The sequence below is a fragment of the Theropithecus gelada genome, chromosome 12, assembly GCF_003255815.1.
Source record: "Theropithecus gelada isolate Dixy chromosome 12, Tgel_1.0, whole genome shotgun sequence".
Lineage (NCBI taxonomy): Eukaryota > Metazoa > Chordata > Mammalia > Primates > Cercopithecidae > Theropithecus > Theropithecus gelada.
In genome coordinates this window covers 28,170,364-28,183,535 of record NC_037680.1, presented here as the reverse complement: position 1 = coordinate 28,183,535, position 13,172 = coordinate 28,170,364, and the positions used below count along the sequence as shown (strand labels likewise).

At 46.6% G+C, this 13,172-nt stretch overlaps 1 protein-coding gene across 1 annotated transcript in view; it reads right to left on the bottom strand.

Moving 5' to 3' along the window:
• Positions 1–13,172, bottom strand: part of KIF5C (kinesin family member 5C) — a 152,693-nt gene that overhangs the window by 17,474 nt on the left and 122,047 nt on the right. Inside the window, exons 18-23 of the mRNA XM_025404896.1 lie at positions 11,976–12,052; positions 10,813–10,922; positions 8,826–8,927; positions 8,567–8,627; positions 3,871–3,942; positions 1,183–1,287 (exon numbers count right to left, since the gene is read on the bottom strand). Of these exons, the coding sequence (XP_025260681.1) occupies positions 1,183–1,287; positions 3,871–3,942; positions 8,567–8,627; positions 8,826–8,927; positions 10,813–10,922; positions 11,976–12,052 (527 nt within the window). The remainder of the gene's footprint in view (positions 1–1,182; positions 1,288–3,870; positions 3,943–8,566; positions 8,628–8,825; positions 8,928–10,812; positions 10,923–11,975; positions 12,053–13,172) is intronic.

The following is a 13,172-nucleotide window of genomic DNA, read 5'->3' as shown; positions in this document are numbered from 1 at the left end:
CACTTTGGGAGGCTGAGATGGGTAGATCACAAGGTCAGGGGTTCAAGACCAGCCTGACCAACATGGTGAAACCTTGGGTCTACTAAAAATACAAAAAATTAGCCAGGCATGGTGGCGCACACCTGTAATCCCAGCTACTCGGGAGACTGAGGCAGAAGAATCGCTCGAACCCAGGAGGCAGAGGTTGCACTGAGCAGAGATCGCACTATTGCACTCCAGCCTGGGCAACAGAGCAAGATTCCAGCTCAAAAAATAAATAAATAAAAATAAAAATAAATTGTAAAACATGTATCTCAGAGCCGTATTTCAAGCTCCCTGGCAGTTCCTGCTTTTGTATTTCTCATCGACAATTTGAGTGGCTTCAACTCTCTAGAATCTATTATCCTCCCTCTGGGGAAAAAACGCCATCATCAGTAATATTGAAAAAGTCTTCACAAGTCAAAGAGAAATGACATCTCCTTGGCCATGTGGTCCAAAAACTTGGGACGTTTCCATCACATCCCAATTCCTAAGGAGGGAAAACAGCCATGCACACACCAACATTTAAAAAGAAAGTATCCAAGACAAATGACCTGCTGAAATCACTGGTGAGTTTGGACACAGTTATCACTCTCTGTCACTCTAGACAAATGCCAGCGCATCGCAGGCACCCGAGTGAGCATCTGAGATCGCTAGGAATGGGCAGCTGAGCAGAGAGGGTGCTGGTTCCAGTCCTGGTCCTCTCACGGTGCAATGAAGCAAGGCACCAGTCTGTTTCCCCATCTGTAAAAATAAAGGACTTGAACCAGCTCAGTGGGGTCCACTTTGCATTCTGTGGAGCTTTCAGGTCCACAGAGGTACCTCAGAGGTGTTATGGGAGACACGGAGGCTAGTTGGTGTCCAAAGTCAGGGGTGGAGGCAGGATGAAAAGACAGGCCTCTGAACACTTCCCTCTCCAACCCCAGAGAGCTCAAACCCAATGCTTTATATTTGGCTTTGAGAAAAGAAAGTCCTTTATATATATGGGAAGTCACTGAGAACTAAAGGATTCGTAAGGACCTTTCCAGCCCTCTTGTCCTCTGATGGAGTACAGTTCTTTTACCTTCAATCTCAGTGCCTTCTCCGCACACCATGGCCAAACCTGGTGGGGCTTCTTTCGGGAGAGAGGAGGGAAGCAGAGGAGAGTGGGCAGAACTCTCCTACCTGCTTGTGAACCTTGGTGAGCTGCTCCAGGTTATTCTCCAAGAAGGAAATTTTCTGCTTCTGGGCAGCACTGCCACCTCCATCATCGCTGTCCAACTCCACACTCTGCATTGACACCAAGGGGTCAGCAGGACGGGCTGTCATCCACCCACCCTCCACCCCAGGATAATGTGGATGGAAAAAAAGAATCCCCGTTCCCACCAAAGGGTATTCTGAAAGTGAAAATAGAGAGAGGTTCTAAAAGTTTAGACTCAACAAATCCCCCAATTAATTTCCCTTATTGGTATGAAAAGTGATTTAAGGAGGAGCTATTTTTTAGGGAGCTAAAACAAAACAAAACAAAACACTTCAAAATCTGCTTTTGAAAGTTACAGATGATTTATCTTCAGTAAAATATATGTCTCCCTTGCATGTAGTAAATAGAGACTTCTTTTCAAAAGAAAGCATTCCAAAATTCGTTAAGAAACAACAACTGTGAAAACATAAACCCAGGACCTAAATTTGACTTCAGTCATCATGATGGGATAACAAGTCACCAAACTTGTAAGCAAATGTCTGTGGTCCCACTGGGAAGTCTTAATGGCCTCTGCTTGTCCCTTCAGCTTCCAAATCTATAAAATTCATTAACGAATCAAGCTCAAATTAATCATAGCATCTGGGTGCTGGGTACATTCTTGAAATTTATCAAATCTTGAAATTGGCAAAACGCTGCACTCCTGGCAAGCCAAGTGGCACAGATAAATTGGAAAGTACAGGTGCAAACACATCCTGGTGTTCCAAGGTGGAAAAGCAGGTTTGCTCGGTCTGATTATAGAAGAGATCATCATCCTTTTTCTGAAAGGTAATGGTTACATGAGCATCTCACACCTGCTGCTCTTCAGTCTAAAACTGAGCTCCCCAAAGTTGAGCCTTAGCATCCGGCTCCCCAGCGGAGGGTTTGTTGAGACTTAGATTGCCACACTCCAACCCTAGTCTCTGATTCAGTGGATCTGGGGTCGGGTATGAGAATTTGCATATCTAAACAGTTTCCTAGGTGATGCTGAGGCTGATGGCCAGAGAACCACCCACAGAAAACCACTGGTCTAAAAGCAGGGCTTTCCTAGAGAGTTTTTTATCATTAAATCCGGAAGTCTGATCTCAAGCTCCTAACCCTCCCTAGGACCAGAGCCTCCCATGTATGGTCATGGCTTCCACCTCCTTCCTCGGACTGAACCTTTTCAGTCCATGTCATAACCTCTGGCCAGATGCCCTCCCCGTCTAGTCTCCCTGTCCATCACCTTTGCTTTGGCTTCACTCTCCTGCCAGGTCCAGGCCCCCATGGTCATTTGTATTTTGGACCGTGCTTACTAACTACCTAATTGCCTAGCCATTGCCATGCACGCCTTGAAATTGCCCATCATTTTCTGCCTTCTTTATTTTCATTTCCAGGATTCTAAACTCACTTAAATCATGCTGTCAGGGGCCACATGCTTCTGACTCAACACCAACACCACTGCTCAGCAATCCTTCTACTATAGTCGCCCACCTCGGCTGCCTGAATCTTGTCTAGTCTCCTTGGGCTTCCCATTCTTTTCCCTACTTCCCCACCAAGGACTGAGCCTACACATAAACCAAGAAGACCCAAATCATCAAATGTGGCTTCTTTCCACCCTCATGTATTTCCCTGCCGATCCTTCCAACTTGACTTCTCCACACCTCCCCTTTAGGAATGTGTGTCCCTTCTCCTTACCAAGACTAGCTAATACATCCATCTACACTATTAATCCTCTCCCTCTCAGACCCGACTCTATCTTTATAAGGCATTTGACCTCTTTCCCTTGGCTCCTTCACACTGACACACATTCACACATTCAAATATGCACACACATTCATACACACATGCACACACTTTTCTTAAACAGACCTTCCTTCAATCCTACCATCCCTCTACACATAGCCCATTGTGTCGTCCATCACTTTTAAACACTTTGAAAGAGTAGCCCTCTTGCTGCCTTCACCTCTTACTCCTTCCTTAAACCTCTGCAAGCTGTTTGGGTGAGTCACCATTGCAGAGTGTCTCCAGATTGCTGGTGTAGCAAGAGGACAGAAGAAGCTCAGATCCAGAGATCCCGCAGGCCTGGGTTCCAGACCCATCTCTGGCTCTTCCCACCAGTGCAATATGGGTAAGTTATTTAACATCTGAGGCTATCTCCACATTTGCAAAAACAGGAACACTAAGCACCACTTACATGGTTGCTGGGAAAAGCAAATAAATACTGGATGCTGACGTGCTTCATAAACTCTAACCTAGCCCCTAATGGCCTCTTAACAAACAAATAAGAGGCTCTCTCGGTCCAGCCTCTCCAGGCTTCCGGGCAATGCTTTCTGAAGCGACTACTCTAAATGTTTCTGTGTCAAGAGCAGTCGCCCTCACACAGTGGGGGCCAGAAAAATATGTGTTCATTTGAAATGAAGGCCAGGGAAAGCATTCTGACTTCCTTTTACTAAGAAGGAAAAATCAGATGGGAAAATGTTACCAAGTATTTTTTGCCTCCAGCACATTCTTTTAATAACATTCTCTGGTGTGAAGTAATTAATTTTTAAGCATAACCAGCTCCGACTTAAGCAAGTGGTATTTCAACTGAAAATGATTCTTCCCTGCCATCTTTGATTTTCTTCTCAGTCCCATTCAGACAAAAGAGAACTCACTTTTTTAACTCGGGTGGTCAGATCCTGGACAAAGAGTTTCCGAAGGTTGTGCAGTGTCTGCAACTCTCTAGACTGGAAGAGAAGATTTTTAAAGGTCACTTAAATGTAGCAATTCACTGAATTTATGGCACATTTGGCACCAGATCATTCCCCGAGACACTTCCCGAGCCAGCCATGGATGCCGCTGGTGCGCCCCCCTTCCCTGTGACAGCCCCACTCTGACCATGCCCACTGCTGGACCTAGTGTCATTACTGGAGCACCTTGAGGTGCAGAGCCTGAGAACCCAAACCACAAATTGTAAACTAGAACAAAGCCTGCTCATCTGTTCACAGTGGAACCACACATTTCCTCACCCCCAAAAATTCAAAAGGTTTCCTCACAAAAATTCCTACTGGGCTACGTTGTATCAGGATGAATTCCTTTTTTCTTTTTTCTTTTTATTACATAAATGTTACAATGTAATACCAACAAGCTTAAATGAAAAGTTAGCCACAATATCTCACCGTAACTGATTCACATTTTTCACGTCTCCACACCTGCTTCAGGCGCAAGTCCACACGCTTGTTTGCTTTACATCACTTGAGCTTATGGATGAGGCATTTCGTGGACTTTCCTCCTGGGTGGCCCTGGGCAAGTTATCTAACCTTTCTGTGCCTCCGTTTTCTTATTGCTAACATGACAATAAAAACAGTAGTTGCCTCATCATTGCTGTCAAGATTAAATGAGATGAACCTTATAATGTTCTGAGAACATTTTCTGGTACATATTCAGTGCCCAATAAACGTGATTAGTATGAATTTATTGATGCATATTTCATATCATAAAAGCCATTTCTTCATTAGGCTTGTATTGCTTCCTTTTATTGTTGTTGTTAAAACTTTCACTGTAATCTTGGGGACATTTTTCCCCTTCATTTTGGATTACTTTCTACAAATGAAACCTTAGGAATTAGATTGCTGAGACAAGAGCCTGAGCCAGATCCGGTGATCTTTGTTAACAAGATCAGAAGATCAAATGTTTCTGTCTGTTCAAGTCTCCATGTGTTTACTATAGGAGATGTGATTAGTTCCTTGTAAAATATTTTCCTATAGAGGAAGAGGAGAGAGCTAAATTCTGCATGCAAACTTTATTTGTCTAAATTGACCTACTTTAACACAGAATTTCAAGGGACGCAACTCACACACGCTCACATCTAAAAGGAAAAAAACATACTATAAAGCTATACAAACACTAAGTTTCTTGCAGTAAAAGTTCTCTGTTAATTTAAGGTCTTATTACTGGGTCCAATTCTGTGTTGAAATAAGAAGCACCTGAAGTCAATTATGTCCTCAGATGAGGTAAATTACTTTCTGCAGGAAACCAAATGGATCTGTGATTATGAATAATGTGCACACAGGACCTGTCTGAGGCTGTGCCGCCTTTCAGCCCAGGGGCAGGGGTGCAGTACTCTCTATGTTACACATTGTCCCAGGCCCTGCCAGAGGGAGCTCAGCCTGGATACCCTGCTCCTTAACACCTGCGCCCACCCTGTATGCACTCTCTCTCCCATCAGTGGTTTCATTACTGATTGAACTGTAATCACAGTTTACATTTTTCATAAAACCACCACCACACCAAAAGGGAATGGGAACAGAGGACGGAATGAGAACAGTGCTTTGTCCAAGGGCCAGGATTCTACTAGGGTGTAAATACTAAATATAGAGTCCTGAGGTTGGGAACTTTCTCTCATTTTTGTTTGTTTTTAGGGAGATTGAACAATAAACAGTTTGGGAAGGGTAGTATAAATCATTTAAAATCACTTGTCCCTTTTATTTACGCACATTGTGCTCAGGCAACTATCATTCGGCCTCCTGTGGCAGTGTTCCTTCCTCTATCACGTTCATTATCACCCCTCCACCTCCCCACACATGTCCCTCTTCACAGGTTGCTACCCTCCATGCCAAAGCTCAAGGCTCAGCTTCCTGTCACAGTGGACAGCAAGGGTGGGACCAGCAAGGAGGGAATATAAGTCTCATCAACGCACCCAGAGGAGAGCTCCCACCCCAAAGCCCAGACAGTGTCCTGTTCCAGCCAGTCAGCTGCCCGGGGCCAGGGATGCCCCGACGGCCAGTCGGCCTTTTCCACCACTGTGCCCTGCAGCGGGCTTCCCGGGCATTCACCCCCTGGTCAGCAGGCTCCATGTCCCACTCACCCCACCCAAACACTCCAGGAGGCAGAACAGGCCCTGCGCTGAGGAGAGCGGCAGAACAGTCAGCCAAGGACAGCGCGTCTATTTCTGAAGAACATTTACGGCTCAGGGAGAATTCCAAGACTGAGTGAAAACATCCGAGTCTAAAACGGCATACACTGCAGGGCTCCAATCTTGGATTTTAAAAGCGTGCATGCGATGCGTGTGGGTGGTAAGTGAGAGTGAGGGAGAGAATGTGGGTGCCATGAAGCCAGTGGGTCTGTCCGCGTGCACGGGCTGGGCGAGGGTGCAAGTGGGGAGCAGCCTGGGAGGGAGCGCGTGGAACCGCGCCCAGCGTGGGAGGGAGAGAGGACGAGCAGGGAGACAGAGGAGCTAGTGAGGAAAATACGTCATTCAAAAGACGCAAAAGACCACTCGAACTTCAAAAAAGGCAAAAGAGCTGATGAAACCATTCTTTAAATATCACACTCCTGAGCGTATGAGAGGAGAAAGCATGTGAGTCCGTGAGCATGGAAATGAGTGTGCGTGTGAGCGGAGGTGGTTGTGACTGAAAGAGTGCATGAGGGTGACATGTGTGAACGCGCCTGCGTGCATGTGAGGGGGAGTGTCCTGAGACAGCATCTGTGCAAGAGTGTACAAGTGAGTGTGAACATGGGTGTGGGTGTGAGTGAAGGCAAGCAAGGGGAGTGAGGGTGAGCAACTGCACGAGATTGTGTGAATGTGCGAATGAGAAAGTGTGGACAATCAGTGAGAATGCAAGCTGTGTGTGTGCATGCAAGTGCGCATGTCCTGTGTGTAACAAGAGTGTGTGTTGTAAGTACTTGCGTATGGAGGAGCATGCAGGAGTGAGTGTGGCTGAGCAGAGGCATGAGAACATGACAGTAAGCAGCTGACTGCAAGGGACTTGTGAGCCCCGGTGTGAGTGTGTGATGATGTGCTCGTGTGCTTGAGTTGTAGATGTCAGTGAGACCGAAAGAGGGCGTGGATGGCTAGGGACAGTGAGGTAAGAGTGCCTGAGAGCTCACGGGTGTAAAGGAAGAGAAGATCCCAAAATATTTCATTGATATCACTGATCTCTGGCTAGTAGAAATATAGTGAAATTTTAATGTTCAATATTTTTCTGAATTTCTATAATTATCTATAATTAGGATGATCACGTCTCTGGTAAAACAGATGTAGATGAAGCAATTGTGTGGCTTCGTTTCAGGTTCCCCAGCAGCAGCCCCTCCACAGGCTCCTCCTCCATGCTCCAAATGCCCGGCTCCCTTTGGACACAGGCATCTTCTGTCTCCAATGGCTGGTGCCCTCATTTCCGCTCCCTGGCTTTGAGGTGCAACAAATACTCTAAGTCCAGGGGCCAGAGAACAATCTCGGGGCCAGACCCAAGCAAACAGTTGCCACCAATGTGGGGTCACCAGGTCCTTGGAGATGGATCAGTCCCACACAGATCCACATGACCCATGAACGGAGCCAAAATGGATGACTGTATCTAACCAACAGTTTCTCCCTGTCGTTGAATCATGTGAAATGCCTGAACGTGTTTTCACCAAATGGAGAGGCTATGTTAGAATGGTCTGTCTTGAAGCGCAGGCTGTGGGGCATGGAGCCAGGCAGCTATCCCACAGAGCAGCTGAAATGGAAGCCGACCAGAGGAGTGATGCCAACAAACCCAGACACAGGACAGAGAAAACCAACCAGGGTTTCAAATAACGAGCCCTTCCAAAGGGAAGCTGGGCCCATCACTCCTCCACCCAAAGCCCTGCAGGTCTCAAAGTTTTACCTGGCCTGCATCACTGTGGCCTTTACCTCTCTGTGCTCACCTTATATCCCTGTCCTTCCCTCAGCTGCAGCTACACAAACCTCCCTGCTGGCCCCCAACATGAGAGTCCTGGGCTTATCTCAGGGCCTTGGCATGAGCTGTTGCCTCTGCCAGGAATGCTCTCCCCCACATATCTCTATGGCTCACTTCTTCTCCTTCCTCGAGTCCCTGCTCAAAGGTCACCTCCTCATGGAGCCTCCCCCAGTCACCAACCTCTGCACATTCTATAGCCATCTGATAGAGTGCAAGATTTGTTTCCTTACTGTTTATCATCTCTCGCAGCTAAAGGTAAGCTTCATAAGGACAGAGATCTTATCTCTGTTGTTTATGGATCTATTCAGGCACCTTGAAGAATGCCAGCCGTTAGGAGACGCTCAATAAATATCTGTTGAATGTTGAGTGGAAGTATGTCACAGAGTACAGGGCTGTAAAATTGCTAAGTTGCAATTCAGCTTAATCCTCACTCAGGGGCTCCAGGTTACTGCTCTCAGGAAAGGTGGATTGGTTGACTGATTCTGTGAAGAGTTGAGGACTAAATTCTACAAATCCTACTTTTCCGTAGAATGTCTTATCTAAAACATTACACAGAAAGGTGTGCATGGATAAAATTTTGAAATAAACAATCCGACAAATCACAAACAAATCTGGTTTTGGAGACGAACACAAATCGGGAAATATCTTGACATACCACTGTCTCCTCCAGCCCTTTGAGGTCTTCTCTGGCTTGTTCCCTTTTATCGTTGAGCAATCTGAAAAACAAAAAGGAACCATAGACCACCATAGGGGACTCAGAGATTTCAGCAGATACTGTTTGCATCCACAGATAAATCAAACAAAACCAACCAACAAGCACACAAATAGCCATTGTCTGTTTTTAAATTAGCCCAATCTAACCAGAATATCATGGGGATGAGAGAAAATAGGGGAAATATTTAGAGTGCACTCACAAGAGCTTTTCCAGCTTCATTTCTCTCTCTTGGTCCTCTATTTTCAGCTTGTTATAATCAGAACTGAGCTTCTCCTGTTCCAGTTGCAGTTTCTGATTCAAACTGAAATTGAGAGGAAAAAGCAATATATTCCACATCAGTCTGAAATTCTGAGTCATCCGGCTAAAACCGTGGTTCTGTTCCAACCCTATTAGTTCTGTACAATAAAGGCAGTAATTCTGCAGGATTTGGAGGGATCAGAGAACAACCTCACAGCTTCCTCTCTGCCCAAGTGAAAACTAATTTCTGGGGTGCATCTAAGAGTCATGAAACATAAGGCTTTGAGGATGTATTTATAGTTTGCTTGGGCAAGAGCTTCAGGGGAAAAATAATGAGATGGGAGAAGGGCTGATATTTTAAAACACAGAGCCCATGTAAGAAGAACTCTGCTTCCTCAGCCCCTCCGACGGCATGCGCTCCCTCGGGGAACCTGTTTTGGCCATTTCCACCTTCCCTCCTTTCTGGTCTGACGTTCTAAAAACATCTCCCAAGTCCAAATGCCTCACTGATACCGGGGCAGTTTCTGCCCTCAAGGAGTGGGCACGGAGAGAGAAATTATGAAGAAAAGACAGCCTGGGCTCTGCTGCAAACAGAAACTTGCCATCTGGTTGAGGGTGTTTGGTCAACATTTACATCAGCCTAAGACTCATAAAACCTTTCCTAGAGCCACGCCTAAGCGCCTGTAAAGGAACAGCTATGCACCACCAGAAGGAAAGCCCAGAGTCCATTTGAAGGGCACAGACCGAGGAAGCTTCCCCACCTCCTAACTCACTCACCAACCCGCCCTCTTTCTCGCCTTCCTTCCCTCCTACCTCCCCCTCCCTTCCAGGTGAATATGTGAGGGTGATTAATCAGAATAATAAACGTGAGATATCCCTGAAAGGGAAAGCACATGGCAACAGCAGGGGGTGGCCCGGGAGGAGAAACAGAGGGAGGAGTCTAAGTGCCTTCCTTCAGGGTCTGGGCACCGAATCTGGGTCACACCATTTAGACTTTTGCTTGGGTTACCATTCTTCTCTTTTAAAATGCAAATGTACCTTTCAAGCGGCTCACACACATTGAAAAGGGACTTGGATCAGTAGTCTGGAGAATTAAAGTCTAACTCCAATCTGATTCCTATTTAGCAATGTGACCTTAAGTAAATCATTTCACCTTGCTTCCCATATAGAAATCTGTTTCTTCATCTACAGAAAGTGGGAGGGAAGAGAACAGTGAAGACCCTGGGTGGGGTGGGGGTGGGGAGATCAGCATTTCAATATAATTGGTTTTCTTTGTAATCCCAAGTCTTTTATGCAGAGCATTTGAAAACATCGTTCTGAAGGAGCAGAGGGCATGTCAGAGGCTGTGACAAGGCAGGAGCACAGCATGAGGGGGTGTCACCAGAGAGAAACTGCAATGATGCCATCCTGGTGGCAGTGCCACAGATCGCTGGCACCTCTGCCTGTGCAGACACATGACAGTGTGGGGTCCTAAGAAGTGAGCACATGGAACCAGGTGGCTGGGTGGCACAGTGAGTGTGTGTGTGTAGGGGGAGAAGGGGAGGCAGTGGTGCTGTCTTCTCTCAAGTGTTTATTAACCTACTAGAACCGTGCAGTCAGGACCAAGTTTTTTTTCTTTTTTCTTTTCTTTGGTGCTTTCATTACAGATGCTCCCCCATCTACTGCGGCATGCGTCCATCCACGGAATCACCTATGTGACCCCAGCCCTCGGGGACTGGGAAAGGCAGCTGGGCCCGCCTGCCACCTGCCATGCCAGGGTTCCAGGAGGCTTAGCTCCAGATGGGAGAACAGACCTTGGAAGCAGCCCGCCCAGCCTGCTGTGTCACCAGGGCAGTGCCCACAGGGCAAGGTGAGCAGGGCCCTTGGCTGAGAGCCACATCCTTCCGGGCTTCCCCAAGAGGACCGAGGCATGACCACCCCCACACCCCTGGAGTCCTGGGCCAACTCACTCCCGAATCTCATCAATGATTTTCTGCTTCTCCTCAATTTCATCTCGGAGTCTAGACAGCTGCTTCTGGTGAGCTTCCCGGTGGCTCTCCATCTGCTGCTCCAGCGCCTTCTGCATCCCAGGCCAAGAGAAACATGTCATCCACTCGTTGGCACTCAGCCCACTCTGTGACAAGCCCTGGATCTGGACCTACCTCCTCCCCTGTGTCCCTCAGATGTCAGATCCCAAAACTAGGGGCATTTCTGACTCTTGTGCGCCCAGGACCCGGCCTTGCTTTATTGGGTAACAAAACCCAAGATCTGTTATAAAACCAAGTGGGCCTTGGGAGCCAATTAGTCCACCAACTAAAAGTGTTCCCTTGACCTTCTACAGCCCAGCCTGAGCTTCTCCAGCCAGGTCAGTCAGAGGGCACCAACCTCTCCCTATTCAAGTAACCTCAGACAAACCTGTAACCTGTGTGAGCTGCACTCCCTCACCTGTAAAATTAAGATAAAAGCCCCTGCCCTGCCCGCTGTACAGATTTATGATGATGTCCAAAGGAGACTTTTCTGCCAAAACATTCTGAAGACAGGAAAGGGACTCCCAGAAGGCATGATTTTATTCTGCTGGCTGGAGTAGGGGCATGCCGTGGACATCACTTTAACTGTGGACTTTGACTCAGTGAGGCTCATAGTTTGCCTACAACTAATCAAAATCCTACATCTTCTCCTGTCTCATTTTATTCACCTAAAAGTCTTACTCCCCAATCAATTTTCCTTTACTCTTTAAAATGTGACCAAAAGAAAAATCTCTGTGTTTGAGATAGAAACTCAAATTTGGTGTGTTCTTCATAAAGGTTGGAGGAAGAAATCCTTAGAAGTTAACTCCGACAAAAGAGCCCATGCAGTGATTGGGGGTGCTACCCTATCCCTCTTCATCAAGAATGGGGAAGACAAAGGTATTAACGCAACTTAACCATTCTCTACAGACATCTTGGGGTTTCGGGACTTGTTCATTTCTAAGCCAGACCACACTCTGAGATGGACTCTGAGTGCCCAGCAGCTCCTCTCCCCTCTCCCCTGCCATACACAGATCTGAAGGTGACAGATTTTCCTAGAACAAGCATTTCCAATCCAAATGCATCAAATGCACACTGGGCTTAATGGAAGGGGCGGTCACACGCACCTTCATTTCCTCAGCATCCTGCAACCGCGTCAGATGTTCCTTCTCCTTATCCTGGAAGCTGACTTCATGCATTTTTTCTGTTTTGAATTTTAAATGATGATTTAAGATTTAACCAGTGGGACTCACACCCAAAATCAAAAATCAAAAAAAAAATAAAAATAAAAAGCAAGAAAAATGGCAACAGAGTGAAACATCAGCTTATATCAGCAGTTACAACCACGGCATGAAGCAACAGGCAAGGACTTCTGGCTAAAGCCAAGGCTGCCTCCTCCTGCAGCATTCCTTCCACAGGGAAGTGCAGCAACTGTAGGGGACAATGCTCACGGGGGGCGGTCCTCCTAGGACTGCACTCTGGCTTTATGTCACCGCACACCTGGGAGGGCTTGTTTCCCACCTGGTCTCTGTGATCAGCACAAGGTCATGTGCATAAATGGGCCTTGCAGATAATAAAGCCCTCTGTGACTGTTAGGTGGCCTGTGGACCCATGCCATGATGGGAGTTCCAGGAAGACCTACTTTACCTCCCATGTGTAGGCGTTTATTCTCTAAGAATCTGGGGCAGGAAAACATACTCTAAGGATGGGAACATGGGAAATAGAAAGATAGCATAACACTTTTGAGATTAAATCAGAAGGCCCCACGTTTGGGGCAGGGCTGCAGTGTGGCACTCCTGTCTCAGCATATGCTTGGTCACTGGCACTCCCTGAATGCCAGGTGCAATGGGCAGCCCCAGCTGTGGAGCTGGGGTGCCAGGGAGCAGAGTGCTTTACGACAGTGACATTCAATTCATTATTTCTCTCTAGTCTGTTCCACTTCAGGTTTTCTTGCCTCTATTTTATTTCAACTCAGTGGCCCCACTGCAGAAACCACTGAATGCAAGAGAGAAACATGATTTTCCATGTGCAGTTTTTGAGGGTGCACCTACTAACATGCACGTGTTACCACACAAAGAACATGTTACGAGGTTAGAGCAGAGAGTGGGTATGTTCTTTCTTTTTAAATCTGCCTTGGCATCTGACACAAAATGTATTTACTGAGCAAACTGTACAACAACAATAAAGGATATAAAAATTGATAACAGCATCACCATCCCAACTACCCTAACACAACTACTTTTATCTTAAATATGAATTCCTAGGAACACAAGCATCCATTCTTTTTTTTTTTTTTTTTCCTAGACGGAGTCTTGTTCTGTCAC